The following is a 26,243-nucleotide window of genomic DNA, read 5'->3' as shown; positions in this document are numbered from 1 at the left end:
ATTTGTCACAGAGATTTTGGTCACTGGTGTTATCAGGACTCTTATATTACATTTTAACAGTATTTTCAGCTCTATTAAATTGCTTCTTTGGGTCGAGGCTCATCAGAGAGGAAGCATCTCAAGGCATGAGAAGGCGAGTCCCACTTGCTCATTATTTTTCATTAATTTATTAATAATTTTGTTTATCAGGCAGCACATAACTTCTATGTGTCACCGGTGTCGTGTGCTTTAATGGCTGGATAATTAAAATCGTCAAAATAATGCTGTATATCATTTTTATTACTGATTTTAAATGCAGGTCAGGTGACCTGGCGGCACAAGGTCACCTGAACGCCAATGAGTCAGCCAATTTACCAAATCCTTAATTTTAACCAGAATGTCACTGGAGTCACAGTCACTGGTGATGCACCATATTCATATAACACCAGTGACTGTAAAATATGTTTGGAAATAAGCTCTCCTTTTTGCATATATGATAATAGCAGATGTTAATGGACATATTGAGATTTAGTTTTGGGATGAAAGAAATTGATTTTTTAAAAAATGTATCCACCTGAATTCCCAGTCCAACTGGAGAATGACCCATATATAGACACAAATACATCAAGCAGGATATAAGGCTCAGTCAGCACACAGCAATAATAAAATTAACCTGGCTGCAGCAAGTATTTTAAACTATTGATACGGGGAAGAGCTTCAGGCCAGGAAGCAGATGGAATATCAGATCACTGGACTCTAGCTAAGCTCCACCTCACAAGATGCCGTCCACCTCAACTTTTCCTCTTCCTCCTTTCTTCTATCTCTCCTTTTCTTGCTCCAACTGTTTTCTTCCCCTCTCTCCTCATTCCTTTCAACCCCCTCCTGAAATCACTGCCTCATGGAACAGTCCAGAACAGCCCAGAAGAGTGCTGCTATCATCAGCTGAGGAAACACACGGCGTCCTGTGGGACTCTCCATTTCCCAAACAGCCGAGTCACCTCAGCCTCAGCTCCGGAAACCACACAAAAACACAGGCCCGCAGCTAACACAGCACCGGGCCGCTCTCACATCATCTACCCTCCCAGGGGAACAGCGAGGACAACAGTGCTCACTGCTGCTGATCCTACACTAGTGCTCTGTACACTATAATGGAAGGGTTCAGGCAAAAATGTACACAATTTTCTTCTTACCATAAATGTTGAGAAGCTGAGATATGCTCAATGTCCCAAATTTGGTTCTTTAGTTTTGCACTGGAGCTATAAGGTTAATATAGCTAACAAGTATTTGGAAGTTTGTAGCAGCTACGTTAGCACTGTACACACTGCGCACCGAAATCATTACACATTTGCTCATTACACAAACTGACTCGCTTATGCGATTCTATGATACTACACGACATACTGGCTATAAAAATCCATGTAGCAAGCATATATCGGTCCACTGGCTTGATAAGGTCAGCACCCCGCAGCAGTTTGCCACTGCTGGTCCACCTTCGGACCACCCAGATTACTGCCCTGCATACAAGCTCTAACTACTTTATCTCCCCCAAACTAATTCTAAATGCACAGAGCCTTTTATTTTAGCAAATAAATAGGACAAGTATTACAAACAACTGAGAAAGTAAAAAATATTGACAAATGATTTTATTGAAAATGTTGTTGCTGACACTGTGCGGGATTAAAATTGTTTACTAAACTAATTTACTAACTAATCCTTTACTAACTAATCATTTACTAACTAATCCTTTCTTTAGTATAACTAAAGAAAGGAAGGAAGGAAAAATAAGTAAATTGGACTGTGGGTGGAAAATGAGCGACGATAACTTAACCCCCGGTGGGCCACCCGGAAAACGCTGAGCAAAACGCCAGTGGACCACCAGCTTTGTCATCAGTGGGCCAACAGTGGTCCACTATCCTCATGCTATCAGTGGATGTTGCACAGCTAAAAACAATAGTAGCAGCCATCTTGACTTTTGCCAGTACGTCATACACTGTATGTTTCAGAAACCATACGCATAGCTTAACAACTTGACATAGGCTGAAGTAAACGTGGTGGTACTGTTTGCAGATAAGCTTCCATTACTTGTTTGCCACATTAGCCTCATAGTTCAAGTGCAAAAAGCACTTCAAGATGGCCACTACTGCTGTTTTTAACTGTGCAACATACTTTTATCCATTTTTATAGCCACAGTGTGTCAGAAACCACATAAGCAAGTCTATTTGTGTTTACTCAGCAACTTAACATGGTTTCAGCCACTTCTGATGATTCAGCCACGCAAAATGCTAACCCAATCGCTAGCCTCCATTACTAGCTGCATTAGCCTTGTAGCTCCGGTACAGAACTAAAGAAACAAACCACCTTCAGACACTCAACATGTCTTGGTTGGTTATTATGGCTAAGAGGACAGTTGTGTAAATGTGAGTGTTAGCAAAGCCCTTGCTTTAATGGGGACCCCTCAGCATTGAGAATGAGGATCCCCTGCTGAGGGGGGGGCAGTGGGTTTGCTCTATGCTGGCAGGGTTTTGAGCAGCACTCTATAACCACAATGAGACACAGCCAGTGTTTTACTCACTGCTGCCCAACTTTAACTCTTCTCTCTTCACTCATATTTCTTGGCTTTTCTCGGATTTGCAAAAAATATTCCAGGGTAAAAATACTGATGAAAGTGTGTCTTTAATCTGACTTTTTAGACATACACAGACAACTAAAAGAAGAAATGTCAATCAACTCATCTTTCAAAACTGAGCGTTATACACTCAGCAGTTATGCACAGTGATGAATGTGCTGTATCTATGATGGTGCTGCCCCTTCATATACTTAGGCACAAAAGGTTTTATGAGCGATTCCATAGAAGAACCACTTTTGCTTTCCTAAAGAACCCTGTTTGAAGAAGAGGATGTATATGTGTGAAGAACCTTTTATAGGTTAAAAAGAACTTTCCCATAAAGTTTCCCCTATACCAATTTAAGGGTTCTTATGTGGAGGTTCTCAAACATCTTGTTTATTAAAAAGGGTTCTCTAAAGAACCACCCATTGTAAGGTTTATTTAGGGGACGAAACGTCCAGGGCACTGTCCAAAGAACCCTTTCCCAATGCCTTTATTTTTAAAGTGTAGTTCACTTATCTTTCAGTCCTTTGTCAACATACTGACCCACTTATTGCACTGGTGCCATCCTCGCACAATTACGAGAGAGAGAGAGAGAGAGAGAGAGAGAGAGAGAGAGAGAGAGAAAGAAAAAGAGAAATAATGAAAAAGAGAAAGGCCCTGGCCAGCGATTCTCCCCATCAGCGCCCCATTAGATTAGTGACGGCCTGCCACTGCAATTAAGCAGCGGAGAGGGTGATTTAGTGCTCCACTTTACAGCATTCTTCTCTGCATGGGGCCGACCAGTCAATGCTAACAGAGCCACAGAGAGCAACCGCTCAATAACACCCAACACATACACACTGAGCCTTACTCGTCCATTCTTTTTCTCTCTCCCTCGCTCCATGCGTCCTCTCACACACTAAAAGGCACCTTTACTAAGACCTTATTTTGGCATTAAAAAGTGCCTACCACAATTTACTTATGGCCTTTTTTTTGCCCATAACAAGATCAGAGGAGCAGTTGTGCTTTTTTCCCATTTGCTTAATTTAATCTGCATTTAAAGGAGTTTTCACAAGTTAAAATCTCAAGAAAATAAGTCATCATTTCAGCCTAACGAGTCACAAATAGAACTTGAAAAAAACACTTTTCTCCTATATGGCGAGAACAAATTTAATACAAAAGCATGCGAGTCAGACAGGGGTTTATACGGCACTGGTGACATGCTAAGAAGCTGCGTCTGTGTTCACTGGCATCAAAGTTCTCAGTACATAAAGTGATAAAGTGGCCACCCCATCGGCACAAAGTGTCTGTAGACACATCAGTTAATGCTTCTTTTAGTAAATCTGCCCCTTATGGTGTCACAATGCATATGTCGCAGTCCAGACATGAGACAAAACAAACTTGAGGTTGCCAACTACAGCTGCATTCTACTAATGTCATCTAATGCGATAGCATTGTTTCAGTCATCTTAAAGGGGCCCCTATCGTGGGAAATCATACCGTCCTCACTATTTGAAATAAGAGTTTGATGTAATACGTAAGGTTTTAATGTCTATCATTCACTCGCCATTCTATACATAATAAACATTCACATAATAAAACTGAGCTGTAAAAACAGCCTGTTTTGATGTAATTTACATATTTAGCCTACAGCAGCTTAACTCTGCCCATTCATGCTGAAATTATAAGCAGTGTTTCAGCCCAGCTTTTTGAATGAGGCATAATACACGGCAGCCTATCAGAACAGAGGTTTTTTACATATATCAGTCGTAAAGTCACAGTAACAAACGCAGATCATTAAATTCTAAAGGATAACAATAGGTCAGAAAAGGGTTGTATGAAAATTGATTACATAAAATCATGCAAACCAAACTTTCCAAAGGCCATCAACATCATCTTCATCATCATCATCTGGCAGTGGTTAGTGAATGTGTTCAATGCATTACAACAGCAATAATAACCATGATGAGGCAATCTTTTGAAAACCATCACAATAAGCCCAGAGCTTTCCTACGGCCAGTCATTGTTTTTATCTTCCTAACACAGAGCTAAAATCAGACAACAACTGCATCCTGCAGACAGGAAGTGCTTTTGTTGCTGGCTAGGAAGTGATCTCAGCCCTGGGGGGGGGACACAGTGAGAGGAAAGCCCTATTCAGGACATGAAGGAGCTCCGCCCTGCACAAACAGGACGTTTCTACACCAGCAGACACAACACAAATCACCCCCTGCCTCTCGCTCTCTTTTCCCTCTTCGTTTGGCTCCTCTTTCATGCTGCCACCAGTTGCTGTTCACCTTTTCCCACCACTACTTCTTCCCCATCACTCTATACCCTCCACTTCAGTCTCATCTAAGGCTGCAGAATATAACATTCTTTCATCTTTATCATAATATTAGCATGTCCAATACTGACATTGTGGTGTGCAATATGTGAATGGGCCTCTAACCAATCACTGATGTTTTATTGATGTTTACTTCAGCGTTATGATGTCAGTCTGGTCCAAATCAATTCAGGCCTATTTATTTATTTATTTATCTATTTCCTTCCCATCCAGGGATTACTAATATGTTTTCAACATATTCAAAGGTATCCTGCAATCGCAGGATCTACAGTCATATGCAAAAGTTTTAATTCCCCTGAGTTTAAATGTCAAATTTATGATTTTAAGTGAAAATAAGTTGTCCTATAAGTAATTAAGTAGGTTCTCTACAGAGAACACATTTAAACATGGCTTTTTTCTGCTAATTTTAGGGCACAATTTCTATTAATTTGCTGATTTTAACATATTAGAAAAAAAGCAAAACATATGTTTTGTTCAATATGTTAAATTCATTAAATAAATAAAAATTGTGCATTAAATTATGAGAAGTGTGTTCTCTGTAGAGGAGGTGTTAACTTGTATTTACTTAAAAAAGAAAAATCAACAAAACAAGCAATTTGACTGGGGCGCCCAAACTTTTGCATACAACTATAGCAGTGTAACTACAATGTAACAAACAAAATATTGAAAGACTGCCTTAAATTGCATCTCAAAAATCTTTTTCATTGCTATAGCGACAATGAGCTCTGCTTGGTAACAGTTTACCCGCATTAATGACTACTTTTATTCTATGTGTAATTTTTCAAATATTGCAATATTTACCGCACAAGCGTAAAACAACTTTTGCTATAATTATCCATCATCTCTTCTAACGTGATGCTTTATCTTTCCTCACTGCTTCTAAGAAACTCTCAGTATCACTTATTCATCAAAAGCACTTTTATCTCGCTGCATCTGCCGTCACTGCAAACATGGAAACAGGAGCTCCCATGAAGAATGATGACACAGGCTGATGCACAGACACACAGCTGAATCCTCCTGGGATTCTCCTGTCTGTCATGCAGACGAAGCAAAAGGAAATCATAAGCACTGTAAAAGAGACGGCATGAATTTCTCACTGAGAAGGTGAGACTTCCTTTCCTCCATGTTACTGACATGCTGTATGCACACAGAGCTGGTTTACATAGATATGACCCACTGACGTCTGGAGCCGTCGACACTCCATTAACACTCTGAGGCATTCACAGAGGAGCGCAAGAGTGAAAGTGTGAGAGAGAGAGAGAGAGAGAGAGAGAGAGAGAGAGAGAGAGAGAGAGAGAGAGAGAACTAATGCATGAGAGAAAGAATGAGTAGTGAAAACAGAGAAAGAAATAAAGGAGGCACGTGTGAGATAAAGAAAAAAGAAAAAGAGCAACAAAAGGGAATGACAAGTTTGTGCAAGAAAGGAGTAAAAGAGTGAAAGAAATAAAGAAAAGTGAAAGACAATGAGAGAAAAAGAACAAATGGAAGAGTGTGTGAAAAAGAGAAAGGGAGGAAGAGAGAGACAGAGAGAGCAAGAAAAGAAGAGACAGAAAGAGCAAATTAAAAAAAGACAAACTGGAAGAGAGAGTCAGCGAGGTCAAATACAGAGAGACAGAGAGTGAGAACAAATAAAGAAAGAGAGAGAGAGAGAAATACAGGAAGAGAGAGACAGAGTAAAAACAAATAAAAAAAGAGAGAGAGAGATAGACAGAGAGTGAGAACAAAAAAGAGAGGGAGACAGATAGACAGATAGACAGACAGACAGACAGACAGACAGACAGATAGATAGATAGATAGATAGATAGATAGATAGATATGGGAAGAGAGACAGAGCGACAACAAATAAAGAGAGAGAGAGATAGATATGGGAAGAGAGAGACAGAGAGTGACCACAAAAAGAGAAAGAGAGAGAGAGAGAGAGAGAGATACGGGAAGAGAGAGACAAAGTAAGAACAAATAAAGAGTGAGAGAGAGAGATAGACAGACAGACATATGGGAGAGAGAGAGAGAGAGAGAGAGAGAGAGAGACAGAGATGAGAGCATGTAAAGAAAGAGAGAGAGAGATCGGAAGAGAGACAGAGTAGAGAAAGAAAGACAGAGATACAGGATAGAGAGATAAGAGGACAACAAATAGAGAGAGAGAGAGAGAGAGAGAGAGAGAGGAGAGAGAGACAGAGAGTGAGAGCATGTAAAGAAAGAGAGAGTGAGAGATACGGGAAGAGAGAGACAGAGTAAGAACAAAGAAAGAAAGACAGAGAGATAGAGGACAAGAGAGATAAGGAGTGACAACAAATAGAGAGAGAGAGAGAGAGAGAGAGAGAGAGAATGTGAGAGAGAGAGAGAGGTATGGGAAGAGAGACAGAGAGTGAGACAAGAAGAGAGCAAGCAAAGATAGAGAGATATACTAGAAAAGAGAGGCTGAGAGAGAGTGAATAAAAAGAGAATGAGAGAAAAAAGTAAAGGATATTTGTACGTTACCTGTTTAGCCTCCTCCACAGACGCATGTAGTTTCCGCAGCTCTTTCTCGTACTGCTCCCTCAGTTTGTCCACCTCCTGGTCATGAGTGGACACCTCCTCCTTCAGCGCTCCTTTCAGAGCAGTCAGCTCCCTCTCGCGCCTCCTCAGCACGTCCTCCTGCTCCTCTTTAGCCAGCAGCACCTCCTGTAGATCCAGTTTCAGCTGCATCAGGTCCTGAGAAGGAGGAGAACATGATTATTGCCATTTCCAACAGCTAAGGTCAATGATAATCTGCAAAACCACTGACCAAGAGAATAAACAGACACAGGAGTATAAAATATGCATTGGGAATTTCCAAAGAATTTCACATTTGCTGCTTCACTGAATGACATACAGTTATCAAAAAACATGGACAAAAGTATGTCACACAGCTAAAAGCAGCATTAGCCGCCACTCCGAGGCCTAAATTCTGTCTGTTTTTTTGTCCATGTTTATAGTTGACAGTGCGTCATACAGTGTCAGAAGCTCCATAAGCCAGTCTATGATTACTTAACAACCTAAACGTTTGCACGATGCTAACTGGTGGTTTATAAGCTTCCATTGCGCGTTAGCAACATTAGCCATGTAACTCCTGAATAAAACTAAACAAGCAAACCTCAGACACTAAACATGACCCGATTACAGTGTCTGCACGCTGTAGTGTGTAGATCACCTCCATCATGGACTCCTTCTCTGCGCTGTCCGACTGTGACCGCTTGGCTCCGTCCAACTCGTCATGCATTTCTGAAAGCTGGTCCTGCAGGTCCCTGATCTCCGTCTGATACTGCTCCCTCTCCATCTTCACCTGGAAGAGCCTGCCATACACAAACACACGTATTATAGGTATTATGTATGTATAAATATCTCTATGTAATGTGCTAATAATCATAATCATATTATTATTATTAATGTATCTATGTAATATTTCTGATATTACTGTACTATATAGTGTAATAAGACACACACACACACACACACACACACAGGCTAAGTTGAGGATTAGGTTTCAGATTAGACTTATTCTTATTAATAGTAATAAGAATAGTTCTAATCTGAAACCTAAACCTAAACTTAACCTCAGTAACCAGAAAGATTTTTTTTTTTTAGTTTTAAAAAACGAAAAATAAACATGGCACTTTTGGAAAAAGCACTTTAGTCAGTAAGGAGTATTTTCTGAAACTGTACAACACACACACACACACACACACACACACACACGGCCAGTGCACCTGCGCTCTGAATCATATCTGACTGCCCACTGAGTGAGTACTTGCAGCCTATTAACTATTAACTGTCTCTGCTGCACTCACACCTGCACTATTGCCCACCTGCTGGCGTAATCTCAGGTAAGCCACCTGCGAGACGCTCCACTGAGGAATAATACTCAACTAATCGGCTGAACAGACAGGCCATTATGGCAGAGAGAGACAGAAAACACTGAGGAGAAACGCTCCTGTTTGTGTGGCTACAGAAACCTGTCATGGTTACTCAATTACAACTCTTCTGATTTGACTTGTGCTTTCCAGGGGTCATTATCTGGTCTTGTTTACATAGGGGCTTTTCCAAAGCGTATCCAAGTGTGTCTTACTCCTCCAGCGTGGTGCGCAGGTCGGCCTCCGTTTTGGCCAGTTTGTCCCTCAGTTTGCTGCATTCAGCTTGACTCAGCTCCAGTTCCTTCTGCACGTTCTTCAGTCCAGCACCGGCCTTCTCCTGAGCTTCACTCAGACTCTTCTGCTTCTGTTAGAAAAGACAAAACATTACACGAGTGATTGTTTCACTATTTTTTTGGAATCACTGTTTTCAGTAATATATTTTGTTGCAAATGTTTGTTGGCACACCAAGAGTCCTAACACCACATTCAACTACCTCTGTAATATGATTAAAGTGTACGTCGCTCTCTATAAGAACGTACATACATTCTATGATTCTAATATTCTGCTAGTACACAGCTTTGTAAGAATTTAAACAATAAGTTTAACACCTTAACAAGCCCAAGTCGTATTACACACTTCTATAACCTAAGAATAGCTCCATTAGTTTGCACTGAAGTCCCTGCAGTTACTGAATAATAAGCCTTTGTATGAAATAAACCTGCACAGAAAGTACTGCCCAGAAATATGAACAGAAGACTCTTTACTGATAGAATGAATGATACGATGATATATATATATATATATATGTTAGTTATATGGAAAATCTTGTTACGACAGAAATGATCATATCATTATCATTCGTCATTTAATAATTTGTTACTCATAACTTAAAATAAATGGATAAAACATCTAAATTCCTTCTGGTGTTATATTGTAAGTGATTCCAAACTTTTGAACGGTAGTTTTTATAAAATCATAACCTCCCCTGACCTCTTCACCTCTGTTCACCTGACCATTTAGTCTGTCTGAGCAACTGTAGCTTTTTTGGTCCTGTCTTTCAAAACCCAGTAATTGTTTAATATGATTATACCCTCTGAAGGGGGATTTTCAGTGGACGGGGAGGACGCTAATGCACAGGGGTAAACAGAAAGCCCAGGAGGTCTGAGGTGAAGCTGATGAGGTACAGAAGTTTTCAGCAGAGATATTCAAGGTTATCAAGTATTTTGAGCAAAATGCTATTAAAACATTAATGATCTACAGGACATTTCTAAAGAATGTGCCTCAGGATTTGATAACTGATCTGCAGAATGCCTCAGATTTTCAATGCTGGAATACCTTGCTTTCTTCCTCCAGTTGCTTTTTAAGTTGAGAAACCTCTTTTTCCAGGTCCGCTCTTTGCTCCTGCAGGGCTTTAGCCTGGGCCGCGAGGTCTGGAGACTGGAGGGGAAGGTTTATATGTGATTAGCTGGTACAGACCAACACTGAACCGAAATGAGAAAAAAGCATTAGTACTGTGATTATATGGCTATATATTGCAATTGTGAGACATCTTGCCATATATTAGAAATTGTGAATCAATAATGTGAGATTATTTAAGATTAACCCGAACTATTTTTTTTAACAAAATAATTCATAAAATAATTGAAAAGACCCATCTGGAACTGATGCTCACCACACTGTAAAAACATTGCGACTGCCTAGAAGGCTCATTTGCATATTGCAACCTTCTGCTACACCAGAATTGGAAATGCCAATATCGTGATACAATTAACAAACAATATATCGTGCAGCCCTTGCATACATATTGTCACTAACACACAAAATCTTGACCCCCATAATCTTATTATACACTAGAGTGATGTATGTTTTATGCATTCTGTAGACATGTTTTATGTATTTTGGCCAATGTTTTCCTACACGTTAACTTCAAAGAGATCAAATCCAAGCTTTTTTTTTCCATTTTGCACCTTGCCAAGTATGTGCAAAGAAAAAAAAGAAGCAAGGATCATTTTTCTTGGCAAGAAAAAGAGGCTGGGATTTTGGCAGTGAGTGCTGAGCGTTAACATTTGTACCCATGTGCTTTCTCGATCAGCACGCACATGTTTAAACATTAGCCGTGAGCACAGCACTGACTGGGTAAATACAGGCGGCTGCCTTTTCCTCTCCGCAGCCCAAAGCCTCTCTGAGCGGACGGCCTTTTGATAAGGAGCTCACAGTATTAGCTCTTTGCTGAGCCCAATTACTACAGCACAACAACGGCTCACTTTGTTGTCCGCCTGCACGCTCCCCGCGGCCCGGGACTTCAGCGTCTGGATCTTTTCAAACACCAGGTTGACCTTCCTCTTGGTGGTGTCGTCGCTATCATTGCTTCTGCAAAAGACACATGGACACAAGTCTGGCTCTAATTTTAAGTATTTTGTGAAAAACAACAATAACAAGAAGCTTTTAAAAAATAAATGATCAAATGTAATTTTTCAGAGTTTTTCTTTGAGGTTAAATCAGTTTTATATGAGGCATTCTGGAATTCATTGGCTTAAAATATGCTGGGCCCTCCAGTGTGTGTACTTGTTTGTAAGCAAAAGGCTAATCTATAGGACTAAGAATACAACAAAATAATCTTGAAAGTTAAGGTTAGGATTAGGCTCAGAAAATTCATATATATATATATATATATATATATATATATATATGCACACACACGCACACACACACACACAATGTAAGCCAACGGAACAAGACCCCCCCCCCAAGTCATTTTGGCCGTTTCTGCAAATAGGTAAACTTTTTGTGTTTTAATAAAAATATGATTTTATTTGTGTGCAGCTGTTCAAAGCTGTGTTTGCTAGTCATGTACTCGTCAGAGTTCTGCTCAAAATTAGCTAAAATTGTCACTTTAAAATTGTCAAAACAGTCACTATTGAAATATTAAGTAAAGATTCATTAGTGTTACGATTATTTTTGTAGAGACAAATCATTTACTTTAATAATATAAACTTAATAATATAAAGCATTGGATTATTCACAGCGAAAGAATTTACTCTAAAGTCCAGCCAGTTAAAATGTAAAAAAACATATTGCATATAAGCACTTACATATTATAATGCATATTGCTGTCCAAAAAAAAAGTATCTTAATTTTTGTCAATTTTTACTTTTATGTATCATCCTTTACGTTGGGTTAATACTTGCTGATGAACAGACCAACGGAAACACTAAGAAATCACTTGGAATAGAACATCTTTATATTAATTTACATTAAAAGTTAAGAACGTTTTTTCTCCTGTAGGGTTAATGTTTTGGAGATGCATGTTTTGCTCCAGACAGCAATGATCTGTATAACATGTGCTATGTAAGTATGCAAATAGATATATTTCATTCCTACTCTCTCGTATTTTAACTTATGTCTATTTTATTTATTTCTATTTTTATTTCTGCCTAATATATGTAAATTTATGTGCAATTATATGTCTCGCTACTGTAACACTGCAATCTCCCTTCGAAATCAATTAAGTTCTTTCTATCTATCTATCTATCTGATATATGTACCTGACAACAGATTAAAAACAAGCATGTGTGTGTGTAAGTGAAGTGGATCAGAGTTTAATAGTTGACATTTCTGGGAAAAAAATCAGTCTGGCTCTTAGCTTGAGCTGAGAGGGCACCGTGCACGGCTTTGATGTGTCACCCGCTGACCTGCCCACCCTAATTACCCCGCCTACCGGTGGCCAAGCACATGCCTGAGAATGTGTTTGTTCTGGACATAACTAACTTTACGCTGCCCCTTCATTCCCCTAACGGAGAAGTAATGCTTCAGAGGAAAAGCACAGAACATCAGGTTACAGTCACAGAGGCAGAAATCAAGCTGCGTATCTACATTCCATTCTCTCTACTGTAAAGAGACAGAAACCTGCAGCACAGAACCAGCTCATACACACACACACACACACACACACACACACCTCTGTGAGCAAAATATTTAATGACAGTTTCATGACGTCATCTCACAGGGACTCCACTGCCCAACACGAGTGAATACAAGACTGTTTACTTCTCTCTACAAAATATTATTTTTCCAAAAAAGTAATACCTAAAAAATATGTGAAAAGTATGGACAAAACCTTTTTTTCTGTTTTGTACTGCAAACTGCAACACAAACCAGGAACTGAAGATTCTGTAGATACAGTTATTTATTTAACAAGATGTTATTACATAATAAACTGTCTCATCACAGTAGCTCCCTCTAATCACTGTTCTGCATTCTGAATATTGATTTCTCTTTGTTCTCAGTCAGAGTTGTGGGAATTGGGGTGCTAAAGTGGTTGCAGCTTCCCTGGTTTAACTGAAACTGTTAATAAATAAATAAACGAACTGAACTTTAAAAACAAGTTTACCATTCCGAAAGGCCAATATGTGCTCGTGAATTTGAATTATTTTATGTTTTATTTATACAGTACTGTGCACAATTTTTAGTTTTAGAATTAGCATAAAAAAGCAATTTATCTGGGCAGTAAGTATTAATTTGCTCAGAAAAACACTAATATAGTGATAAAAACAAATATAACAAAACAATAATTCATACAATGTGGGTTCCTTAAATAATTTTTAATACTGCATTATGTTAAATCAAGTACGCTGATGAAATCTAACAATCTGACATCTGGCAGCTTTGAGAAGAAATCTGGAACCAAACTTCAACTATCAACTACTTTTTTAAAAATAGGAAATTTTTTTTTACTCCTAACTGTATGTTCATAGTTTAAATTTATTCTAATAAGATATGACAAAAAACACATTTATTGCTATTATTGAATTGGTTTTAAATCATGTGCTAAGATGCCTAAGACTTTCCCACAGTATTGTATACTTTCAAAATCTGCAGTAGCTGTGCATTGTTTAAGTCACAAAGAGCCGAGTCAGTTCCTTTGCCAGCTTTTGGCCACTTTGGGGGCCAAGCACAAACAGCTTGATCTGCCCAGAGGAAAAGTTACTGCCAGTTTTCTTGACTTATAAAAATTGTTTTGAATATATTTCTTTATTTTTCAACCAATCAATCTTCCACTCTACATATCAATGACCTGACTGGTTGCCGCCCAGCTCATCTGTATAAAGTTTGTGGAGAAGCAGAGTGAACAGGGTGTGCATCAACAGTTTCATGTCAGGTTATGTGTGCATACTCTCGTCTCATTCACGTCCATGTTCTCAATCACTTTCCAATCATCTACACCTGCATTCGTCATTCGGAACACTATCGCAAACATCATAAACATCTTAATGCTTAATGCTACGTTCACATTACAAGCCTCAGTGCTCAAATCCGAATTTTTGCTCAAATCCGACCTCTCTGACACGATGGTTCACACTCGTTTAGGTAAATGATTCAAATCTGTCATTAATGTGAACGAACCGGCGTCCTGAAATGACCCTCATGCGCACATCCTACTCAGTAACGTCACGTGAATGAATCACGTGCGTCATCAGCAAACAAACTAACGAGCAGAACGAGCTTCGCTGAGAAGATCATTAACTCTGATCAGCTCTCAGCTCCATTATTAGAGCGAGACGAAGGTGAAAAAGGTGAAGTGCTGCTTTTCAACCGTTTACAGGCTTTAACTTCTGCTCGGCGCTGCCGTCATGGTAACGCTGAATGACGACGCACGCGCAGTGGAAGAAAAGCACATGAATTCCGATCCGAGCTTCACATTAAGGCAGCATGGCCACGAATCGCATACGTATCAGATCTAGGACCGCATTTAAAAAGTGGCTCAGGTCGGATTGAAAAAAGATCAGATTTGTGTTTCCATACAGCTCTGAAAACATCAGATCTGAGTCACATTAGGGCAAAAATTTAGATTTGTGCCACTTTAACCTGGTAATGTGAACGTAGCCATAGATCAAGCACCATATTAGAATCATTTTATGAATGTATCCAAAATAAAACTGGGTTTATAGATTTATATCTTTGAGCACACTGATTCCAAACTTTCAAACTTTTCAAATATGTTGTATATCATCACTATAATCTCTCCACCTCATCATTCTTCCAAGCAGCACAGGAGGAATGCAGAGAGGGCGGAACACTAAGAATACGAAGTTGGCCGAGTGTACGGTTACAGGAGAGTATTAACTGAGCAGCGCAGGACTATGGGACTCGTCTGCTGCGCCTTTGAAGCAGACCGATGCTCATGCAGGATTAGACGAGAACAACAGGAAACAAGCTGCAGCTCTGGAGGAACTTTAGCCCTCGTTAAGCAGAACAGAGCAGACCTCCTGACTCGATCCTGTGGGAGGAGGTGCATGGTCCCGAGAGTGACCCTCCCTACCCCTCTAACACATCTCACTCCCTTAATTCCACAGTATGAATCACTCAGGGAGTTGGCTAATAAAGAACAAGGTGTCTTCAGGAGGAGAAAATGATACTGCTGGACAGAATAATGAATCTTACTGCAAAAAACAGAGGATTTTATTCAGAAAAATATCAGATTAATGTGATAAGCCAAGGAATGCTTGTGTTAGTGATTTTAACCACATTTAAGATGAGATATGCATGATAACAAGAAGCTGCAGCAAAATGCAATGTTAATTACATTTAAGGTTCAATAAATAAGCTCAGTAAACAGCTATTCTGCTAAGCAATGTAATCCTTTAACAGTATCGCTGTAGCAAATAAGGATCTACAAGCAAATAAGGATCTACAAAACCATTAAAAACCATTAAAGAAATAGTTCATTTAAGTCATAAAAACTGTTGCCTTTACTAAATGACCTATAAGAAACCCCTTTTGTTTAAGGGTGAACATAAATAATTTTGGGATTTTAAGAACTGTGAATGAACCTCCTTACTCGTGTTAAAATCACTGTAACGTACTGCCTCAACTGGCTTGTTATGTTTATAAGATGGCAACAATATAAAATATGATAAAAGAAATGTTTACAGAACATTTGTGTCACAGCAATTACTATTAATTACAACAAGTTATAACTAATACTAATCACAATAAACAATTCTTCCACCTAGAAATGCAGTTTGTTTAGAGTAGGCTATTGTGACCAGCAACTATGAAGGAAGTCGAGAAAGTTCAGGCACCTATTATTGCAGGCATGTCAAACTGGGGACCTCCTGGGCCAAAGTGCTGCGGAGATTAGCGCTTAACTTCATCTATGGCTCTGAATTCAGTTCAAGAGGCCTTGCTAATTAGCTGATGAGCTGAATCAGGTGTGTTTAATGAGGCAGTGTGCTGGCGTATGCAGTGTTTTGGCCCGCAAGGACTGGAGCCTGACACATGTATTATTGTATATAAGTGTATCTTTTAATTTTTTTGTCATATAATAGTGTTTCACACAGAAACAAGTCATTTTTGCTTAACACAAACTTAATACTAATTTCCTGTTCATGTGATTTCGTGTTGTGTTAGCATCAAGCTAACAATGCTACATATTCTTTTTCCCCATTGTGGGTTTAATACTACTTAAGGTATATCTGACCAAAGCACATACATAAAAGACATATTCTTTACTAATTTTATGTTTTACAGTGAATCATTCGATAAATACTTCAATTCAAAGCCTGAGACTGAGTATGAATGGAGGAGCGGATTAGCATGTAAGCATTCCATTATCCTGTTTAGACTGCTATGTTTTAGCTGGATTGTTAAGAAAATAAGTTGCCAGCTCTTCAGGTTAAACAAAACTGGGTTCATACTTCAGCTAACAGTACACTTAGTAGTCCATGCAAGCAGAAGTGAAGTCTATTCATACTACAATGGTTTTAGTGAGTTGGGGCACTAATCCAGCATGCAAACGTTGTGAGGAGACGGCCACATGTGTGCGTATATCAAGTTATTTCTACAATGACTTCGGACGTAGCTCAGCCAATCAGATTTTAGAACCAGTAACCTGCTGTTGCCCTTAGTATCGGGCACAACAGGACACATCTTTCACTTTCTGAGTCAGAGAGTGCAGGGGAGGCATGCCTTTGAGTGGGCGTGGGTGTGTGTATGTAGGGGCATTCATTAAAGGGCTGAGTCTACTCATTGTGGGATTGGAGAACGTGAGTCAAGGTACTGTTATCACTGTGAGCTGGACTGTGATAAAACCCATTTGGATGCTTTAATGGGTCATTTTGATGTAATACACAGCACTAAGAAGCTGTTGTAATGGTACTGATGGGGCAGATATCCCGAAGCAATGCCAAACAAAGAAAAATGCATGAACTTGAGCCATCAGTGAAACATTACTCAGAGGTTATGTTTTCACTAAAAGAAAGAATGCAAAGCTTTGTTGAAAAATTCCCTTAAAACTGAGTCATGTTTAGTTTGGCCAATTAAAAAGAAAAAGATAGTGTTCTAAGAACTCACCCATCTTTGAGGTAATTGAATAAGATCTGCTTGGCAGTCTCTTCGTGTGTTTGTTGTGACAGCTCTTGTTGACCTTTGAGAAGATCAGGTGTTGTCTGTTCCAGGATGGAAAAGCATAAAACGTCAGTGAACAGCTATGAAAAGTTTTCAGTATATTTTCTCCCCAAGGAGAAGGTAAAATCAAAAGAAAAGGTTAGAACCTTTTTGTGTGAGTTCTTTAATCAAAAACTTCAGCCAACAAAGCATACTAACACAATACCACCTGAAAGGTTCAGTATCAATAGCTGCTGATAAATGTTCAACAAACCAGAAGACGTAGTACAAAAGACAGAAACTAACCTTTCTTACCTCGGCATCCACCTCCGTACTTGTCTTCTTACTGTTATTTGGAACCGGCCTGGACAAGGACGCTGTAGCCACACTGGTCAGAGTCCTTGTGCTTGGTGTTATGTTCTCTCCCTCCACTCCCTTGTTCTCCACAGGCAGAATGGAGGGCCGAGAAAGGGGCTTCTTATAGCCTACAATAGAAGCCGTAGCACTGGACACTGTACCTTGTGGAGATCCGGGCGCACTGTTGATCCGTGCCACATTTCTGAAAGCTGATCTGCGTCCAAAAGTGGACGGCGGGGACATGGGGGACTTCTGCAGAAGCTGCGACGGCCTTAGCAGATGCTCAGTGGACCTGCCTCGGTTTCGGCTCACTTCGTCCAGGTACTCTGCATCACCCTGCAGGCCAAAGGGCAAGGCGCTGTCCACGCTACGGGACCGCTTGCGGTCTTCTGGGTTGATTCGATTTCTTCGGCCTGTCCGTCCTCTCCTCTGTTGGACCTCTTTACCATCAAATTTACTGATGAGCTCATCGACGCCCGGAATGGACCCAGTGTCAATATCTCGGCCAGTTCCTGGCAAGAAGGGGATGTAGCGACGGTTCTCATGGCGGTTTATGGTGTCTGCATACAGCGCCTCCAGCTGCTCTTCCTTGGTTGGCGTAGTCGAGGACACGGAGGAATGGCGGGAGCGTGATGACTGAAGCACAGGGCCGCTGGAGTCAGTTCTTCGCAAGGGAAGGATGTCAGGCTCTCTGCGACTTCGTTCCAAGCTGGAGTTTGTGCTGCTAGCTGTGCTTGGGGTTCTACAAGAAGGCTGTTCAGTGGGCATGCTAGTAGATGCCTGAGGAACCGGTAGGCGTGGGTGAGGATGGGAAGGGGATGGAGGTTTGACTTGGGGCTGAGATTGGACGTTGACGTGGGGTTGGGCTTGGGTTCGAGGTTTAGGAAGAGGTTGAGTCTGGGGTTGGGCTTTTGTCGAACCTGTTTGAGGCTGGACTTTGGACGGGAACATTTGACGAAGAGCCTGTGGCTGAGCCTGTTTGCTTGCATCCTGTGCTGGTGGATCTGGGCTTTTGGGTTGGTCTAGGCTGGAGGATCTGGCATGAGTAACTGCCGTAGAAGTTGTTCTGGGCAGGGATCCTGGATAGAGGGTTCTAGTCTCAGCAGGAGAGAGAGGTTGGGGTGGGACGCTATGGAAATTATCAAGAGTGTTGCTCTCTGGGTCATAAGGCTTGAGGATCTCAGGATGCTTTTGGAAGTTTAGCAGAGCAGGTGTCTTCTTTGTTTGGGTCTCTTTGGGCTCAGAGATACCATTGAGAGGGCTGACATGTTGTCTTTGATTCTGGGCTCTATATTCTGCAAACGGGTTGCTGGACAGATTCTCCCTGTTTCCTCTAAAGTCATAGTCCTGATAGTTGTCAATGAAGGACCCTTCAGAGTCATTGAACCCATTATTGCTGGGGGCTCCATAAGGATTGGGCCCTCTGTCCTGATTATTCAGAACCACATAAGGATGTCCATCTATGCCTTGCACTCTGATGCTGAGGCCATAGGTGCCGCTATTTTGGCCTCTCGCACGGGTAGGCTGAGTGTAGCTCTGCTGTAATCCAGGGTTTGGAAGGCCACTGACTTTATAGGACTCCATCAGGAATGCTGAGAGAAATCCCTCTCCCTGGAAAAGGCTCACCTCTGCAAACAAAGCCATAAGCTCATTATTGGTCCAAAAATGGATGCCTTCAGATCCAAATGACTTCTGTAAATGTTTTGAAAGTCTAACTACCACTAATGAGACTTTAAAGTCTTGTGACCTTTGATTAGTTCATGGAGTTTATTTGTGTTTAGCAATGAATGAGGTGAGTGTGTGCAGTCTTAAATCCCAAACACAGCTCTGGAAAGGTATTACAGTTAAGAACACAAGCCAAACAAAAGTTGGACAAAAAGATTTTACTGAAAGACAACAGTCATTCTTTGCACCGTGTATTATTAGCTAAACACTGTCATTACAGAGCAAACATGTCTAGTGTCAAAACCTGTGTAGTTACTCCAGAACTGCTAGCAGTGATTCATTCAGGCCTTCTTTGGGTAAAGCACAGAATAATACACTAGCCCTTTTACATCATGGGTCATGCGGGCACGGCAAACACACAGCCAGTTAAGTAACTGGTATTTCAGCTCGGTCGCAGACGCTATAATCTCCAATACATTCTTAATGCTGCAGTGACCAAAGCAAAGGTAGGCTTGGGCTCAGGCTGTAGGCAGGGCCTCTGGGAAAATAAACCTTGGCTAGGAAAGCAAACACTGCAAGAGTCCGGAGCCTGAGGTCAGGAAGATAAGAAGGTGAGGGCCAAGAGGAGCTTGAGTTTGTGCACTCAAGCCTATGAAACATAAGAAGATATTATACCAAAAGGGCTACAGCTGTCACAACATTAAAGAGGAATTCCACCGATTTTTTCAAAATTTCTGCTCAATTCAATTGTTAAGAGTGGTTTGATGTGAAATGCTTACTTCTAAAGACACTTACAGGGTGGTGGTGATAGGAACCCAGTCATACAAAGAGTTTCATGCATCTAAAAGGTTTATGATAGTTTTCAGATGAGCTTTCAGCCTGAAATGATTTCTAAAATCTATTCATGGTGGAGAGGTACATGCAGGTCACTGTACAAATTTACCATTACAAGAATTTCACAGAAAGACAAGTGTAGGTTCACAGGCCATGTTCATTAGTAAATAAAATGGCTATATTTGTGACGTAGACATGGTGACTCCTGGTTCCCATCACCTCCACAGTAAAGACACCAGATACAGCAAGTTTCTCTACAATGCATTTCACATCAAACCACTCTGAATGACTTTGTTTACATCTCAACCAAAATCCTAAAAACTGGTAGATTTCCCCTTTTATAAGAATTAACCTGTTTTCACTGAGTCATATATGTTCACCATGGTGAATGAGAGCCATGTAGAAAGTATTGCCCCAAGGTCACTTTTGTATGTCGATCAAGAGTGAGGCATAGTCTCTTTCACCTACACAACAACCATTCATGTATCCAGTTACACCTCTATGGCTCAAAAAGACATTTTAATTCATGTGGTTGAATCTGACAATGAGCAGTGACCGTGTGATTTCTACAAACACAAAGCAATATACATATCACCTCTCTCCAGGCATCAAAACGCCTTTATCAGCTTCCTGTGGACACCACTGATAACACTAACAAATAAACACATGATTCTCATTGGCTCCTCTCTATCACAGCAGACAGGCTAAGGCTGGTTTGGGGTGAATGAGGGTTCCATGAGACATGACACCAGCCACAACACACCCATTCATCAACACACAAACACCAAAAACATTGCAATGCTGACCTCAAAAGCTACATATTAGCCCTCCTGGCAGGGTAACTACTGGGGGTGGGCGATATGACAGTGTTTTATCGTTAAAGAACACTGACCAATAGCATGTTTCATGCACAGAGACTATAATTAGACCGTTTTTTTTTCGATTAGAAGTGGAAAATAAACTTTTTTTCAGTATGTCAAAATATTCACTTTCTTAAAATACTGACTTTACATCTCTGAAAAATTACTAAATTTCTAGAAATACTGACTTAACATCTCAAAATATTCATTTATTATTTTAAAATAATGGCTTGTTTTCTCAAGATTTTGAGATACTTTGTAATAATGAGAAACAATGAAATAAATAATGAAATAAAGTTCAAGAAAGTAAGCAATTATTTCAGGAATCATTTCTTGTCTTTATGAGATACTTAGTGATTATTTTGTCAAAAGTCAATGTTTTGAGAAAATAAGTCATTATTCCAACATACTGAGTGATTGTTATGAGATGCTGTGTCTTTATTTCAACATATGATGTTAATATTTCAAAAAAACAAGTCGTTACTTCAAGAGACCAAGTCAACATTTTGACAGCGCAGTGCAGGCGATGGATAAAAATCATTGTACAGTTTTTTGATAGCAGTTTATAAATGTGGCACTACTGAAATTGATACATATTGCATGTCTTTAAGTATCGTGATATTGTTTCCATATCGCTCACTCCTAGTAACTACTGCACAGTCTTTGATGAGTGAAAGTACAACAAACATCCAAGACATGCAAAGCAGCGAGCTAGCAACTCTTCCTGGTTTACAACTAATACACAGGGGAGCAGAAGCGACTCAAACGCTCCAGCTTTTAAGAAGAGCAGAAGGGACAACAATGAGGGCGAGTTAAATAGCGACATGTCCCCTTATGCACGAGAAAAGGCGCTGCGCTACAGAAAAAAGAGAGGAGACCAAACAATAGCGTCTTTCAGCCTCAGTATCACATGTATCCAGCACACAGGGACTTGGGGGTGTTAATGTAGCTCCTTTTCCTTTCATTGTATCCTCTGGAAGCGCCCAAGTTTTGGCTTCTGACAGAGAGGAAGGCCACATGGCCTGTGCCAACTGAAATACCCTCACCCTCTGCCAACAGCTAGCTGCCTCTCGCAGAATTTCAGCACTGCTTTGGTGGGTGGATTCAACCGTCAATGCCAAAGCTTGACCTCTAAACCTAGACTGACTGCCTCTTTAATAAACCACTGCCTTTACACAAATCCAGACATCAAGTATATCATCGCTGTCAGAAATTGACAAAATTACATGGTATAAAATCTTACTACATTACAGTACACTACCGTTCAAAGATGTAGAATCACTGTTTTCAATAATGACAAATGTAGAAAATGACTATGTTAGAGCGGTAAAACTTTACACATTTCAAATAAGTAGTAGGACACTGGGAGGCTGTAAATGTGTCCAGAAGGATGTAATAAGCTGTACAAGATTAAAAAAAACCTGAAAAACCTGGGTAACAATGACAATTACGTTATAATTGAATTAATAATTGAATAAAACATCTAAAAGTAGCTGGTAATCTTTAAATCCACAATTTATACACTATTATTGCATATATAACAACATAAAATGTTAAAGTAGCAAGTGATTCCAAACTTTTGAACGCGATTGTACATCAAAGTTTTTCCCATAACCCTTTTGAACATGGGAAATATAATGGGGACTATAATGTCATTTATTCCAACACATTCAGTGTCTTCACTACTGTCCTGCTCTGGCACTTGGGAGGAGCCCACAGCCACTCTTTGATCACCCAATGGAAGACTGAGATTCAGAGAGGAGGAGAACGAAGCAACCGGCCTGTGCCTCTCTAAGGCGCGCCTTCATTACACCAGATAACACTGAAGACAGAGGATGCATGAACAGGACAATGGAGCAGACCACTGAGATGCCGGATGAGGCCTGTAACCTGCATTCACATCAAAAGCTTCAGGTTGTTCTGGACAGACTGTTCATTTGACTTTGAATTAACGTTCAAATGGAAAGAAACCGCAGATCACGATGACCTTAACGACAAACGGCTGTGTACAAGATCACGTCAACTGCTATAACACATTAGCACTGCAGACCTGACTGGTCAACCCATTCGAATAACTTTCAGATGTAAAGAGCAGAGCACTGGAAATATCACAACGTCCTTAAATACCAAGACCAAGACCAAAAAACAGGTTTTTTTAAAGTTAACTGCTCTTGCGTTAAAATTTCTGATCTTTTGTAGCAAATGCTAATAAACAGTTTTACAAGTTTAAATTTCACGAAAAACTGAATTTCTTCACGTTTTTTAAACAGAAGAGTTTGTAAATGTATGTTAAATATTGTAAAACTTTCAAAACATATTGTCCACCAGTCCATGCAGCTCATATCTTCTGAATTCACTGGTTTTGTGATGTCACACATACCATTTACACATCTGCCTACTCAGGTTACAGCAGTTTAGCTTCGCCCAATACTGCTGAAGTTATCAAGAGTGTTTCAGCCTTGACTGCTTTTCCTAAATGAGGCACAATATAGGGCAGCCAGTCAGAGCTCATTTACATATATCAGCCTTAAAGGCACAGTAACAGAAACAGCCTGTTTGATTTTTAGGTTGGAAAATGAACATTTAAAAAAAAATAATTAAGGCTGTTTTTGGTACAAGAATAAGAGATGTGGGCCCTTTAAAGGTATCCAGATATATTCAACATTTTAGGATATAATTTACACCAGAGACGATTCAGGTGGTCCTGCCTAATGTGGCTAGAAATCTTCATCCAGAAACTTGGGGAACGTCTAACACTTTCCCAAGGTGGCCCATCCCTGCTCCACAAGATCCACCTGGCTGCAGAGTTTCAACCCAACCCAACCCACACTTAACACCTAATGAGCTTGATCAGGTGTGTTAGATTAGAGTTGAAACTGCACTATTCAGGGTGCACAGCTCCTTGCACTCTAGCCACACAGTGCACTAGTGCCTTAGGTGGTGGAACACAGGCTTCCAAGTTCAGCCAGTGCACTCTGTCCAACAGACACTAATCAGGCTGGATCATCAGTTTGCAGCCCTTTAAAACCTTGCTAGAAGCTAAAGCATGTGAGGCAGTAAGTTCTGCTCCTTCTAATTAAGTAAATTAGCCATGATTTCCCTTCTAAAGTGAATTTCCTAGAAGGTTACCAGCTTTCAAAGACGCTCAGAGGATCACAGGTGCAACTCTGACACCCCATCAGTTTGATTCCTGTTATTCTAAGCATGAATCTCTCCAGGATACACTCAGGTTATACATGTATGTGCCCTTTCTGTTAAGTCTCCATGCAGTGTGGCTGGCTGGGTGGGCAGCTGGCGCAGAAAACTCCTCACTTGTTGCTGCCCAGCGGAGTTCCCACGCTCACAGACAAGAAAAGTGAAGGACAAACAAGTGAAAACGACGGAAGCTCACCGTTTTGCTGTGAGGAGCTGCGCGACTGCGTTGGCTGGTCAGGTCGTGTTAGTGCGTTTCAGACTGAAGCTGAAGTCCATGCTCCTCTGGAGCTCCCGAAGTCACTTATTGCAGGTCTTGTTTTCAGGGCAAGTTCGACTTTAACCAAAGGGCGAAGCGCTGTGCAAGCTCCGCCCAGTCCACGCCCACTGTAGCGAAAGGTCACGCCCACACCCCCGCCCCTTTCTGGCCTCGGGCTTTCTTAAAGGGCAGCTTCAGTGACTTTTCAAAATTTTGATGTGAAAAGCCCTGTTCTAGAGAATTGTTCACCGTGGTGGTGAATGGAACCAGACGTCTGAAGCGTTTAATGCTCCCTCACAGAAAGTTATCACACAAAATGGTTAGGAATCCGCTGTATGTTCAGTTTTATGATGTTTTTGAGATAACCTTTAGGCCTGTAGTGTATTTTTAAGATCCATTCACGGCGAAAATGTACATGCAGGGTATTTTAATGAAAAATGGCTCCCAAAGAAAACTTATTTTTTTCAGACTTACCACTGTTTACCATTACAAACGACATATAAGCTCTCAGAAGGCACGTGTAGGTGGTTTTGGATAGTAAATAAAATGGCTATATTTGTGTTGTAGACATGGTTCCCCTTGGTTCTTATCACCACCACTGTAAAAAAAAAAAATCAATCACTAAGTTTTTCTACTTTGAACCATTTTACATCAAACCATGATGAATGACTTTGTTTACGTTTCTGCAACAGTGCCGAAATTTCAAAAATATCAGTGTAGTTCTCCTTTAAGAGTGATTCTGACAGAACCATAAGCTGCGAATCAAGTTGATCATGAAAATTGATCCTTTTGATGTGATTGTAATAATGTAAACAAAATTGCTGACAGGTGTGTGCAATCAGCTGCTTAAAGGGGAATTCCACCATTTTTTCAAAATTTATTTATAAGACGTAAACAAAGTCTTTCAGACTGTTTTGTGTAAAATGGTTAAATGTAGAGAAACTTACTTACTCTGATTTTCTTTACAGTGGTGGTGATAGGAACCAGGGGTCACCATTTCTACAACACAAATTTAGCCACTTTATTTACTATCCAAAATGATCAGTGAACCAACACGTGTCTTCTGAGTTTTTACATGTAATGTTGATGATAGTAAAATAGTGGTAAATCTGCTATTTAGCCTCACAACACCCTGCATGCACCTATCTGCCATGAACTATCTAAAATCTATCTAAAACTATCATAAAACAATGCTTCAGACATCAGGCAGAGAATGTGTCATCACTTCATGTAATAGCTTTCTGTGCGGGTTGTTAAACTCTTCAGACATCTGGTTCCTATCATCACCACTGTGAACAATTCTGACTCAATAAGTTTCTCTAGAACGGCGCATTTCACACCAAACCACTCTGAATGACTTTGTTTACATCTTTGTGTAAATTCCTCTTTAAGCCAAAGCAGGCCTAAGTCCAAGCAGTGGAGTAAAAGGAGCCACTAAACTCCCATATTTTATTTCTTACTCAGATTCTCCAACCCAGCCCTTTAATCCACCTGCAGTTTCACGATTTTCCTGCTCTAACACACCTGTTTCAGTGCCAGAAGGACCAATCATTAGCTAATATTGTGACTCAGCTGCAAGTGGACTACACGACTGGACCTGGAAAACACAATGAGTGTGTTTACATGGATTTAATAATCCGATCATAATCAGATTTCTGCAGTTATCTGATTATTAAGTGCAGGTAAACGCACTCAATGACTAGCCAGGTTTACATTTAGAAGGGTTGCCTAATGCCTGATTACCAGTGCTGTATTTTTGTTTTTTCCCTTTAGGTTTACTTGTAACATTTGCATAGATTATGTACCAAAACAATCATAATTCATTTTTACATGACCATTTCCCCCTATCTTTATCCCTAAGAATTAATCAGGCTGTTTTAGTTATTATACCTTGAAGACAGATAAAGGTAAATGAG

At 40.2% G+C, this 26,243-nt stretch overlaps 1 protein-coding gene across 2 annotated transcripts in view; it reads right to left on the bottom strand.

The window, feature by feature from the left end:
• Positions 1-24,404, bottom strand: part of cgnl1 (cingulin-like 1) — a 63,392-nt gene extending 38,988 nt beyond the window's left edge. The window contains exons 1-8 of one of the 2 annotated variants that reach the window (XM_036584377.1): positions 24,268-24,404; positions 17,467-19,145; positions 17,128-17,222; positions 11,040-11,145; positions 10,111-10,212; positions 8,991-9,139; positions 8,076-8,217; positions 7,385-7,597 (exon numbers count right to left, since the gene is read on the bottom strand). In XM_036584377.1, coding sequence (XP_036440270.1) covers positions 7,385-7,597; positions 8,076-8,217; positions 8,991-9,139; positions 10,111-10,212; positions 11,040-11,145; positions 17,128-17,222; positions 17,467-19,101 — 2,442 coding nt within the window. In that variant the 5' untranslated portion in view covers positions 19,102-19,145; positions 24,268-24,404. The remainder of the gene's footprint in view (positions 1-7,384; positions 7,598-8,075; positions 8,218-8,990; positions 9,140-10,110; positions 10,213-11,039; positions 11,146-17,127; positions 17,223-17,466; positions 19,146-24,267) is intronic. The other variant, XM_036584378.1, reaches the window with a different exon arrangement.
• Positions 24,405-26,243: the final 1,839 nt, after the last annotated feature.

This window comes from Colossoma macropomum, unplaced genomic scaffold (genome assembly GCF_904425465.1).
Source record: "Colossoma macropomum unplaced genomic scaffold, Colossoma_macropomum, whole genome shotgun sequence".
In the NCBI taxonomy this organism is placed as follows: Eukaryota; Metazoa; Chordata; class Actinopteri; order Characiformes; family Serrasalmidae; genus Colossoma; species Colossoma macropomum.
The sequence above is the reverse complement of the archived record's forward strand: the minus strand, read 5'-3'. Positions and strand labels throughout refer to the sequence as shown.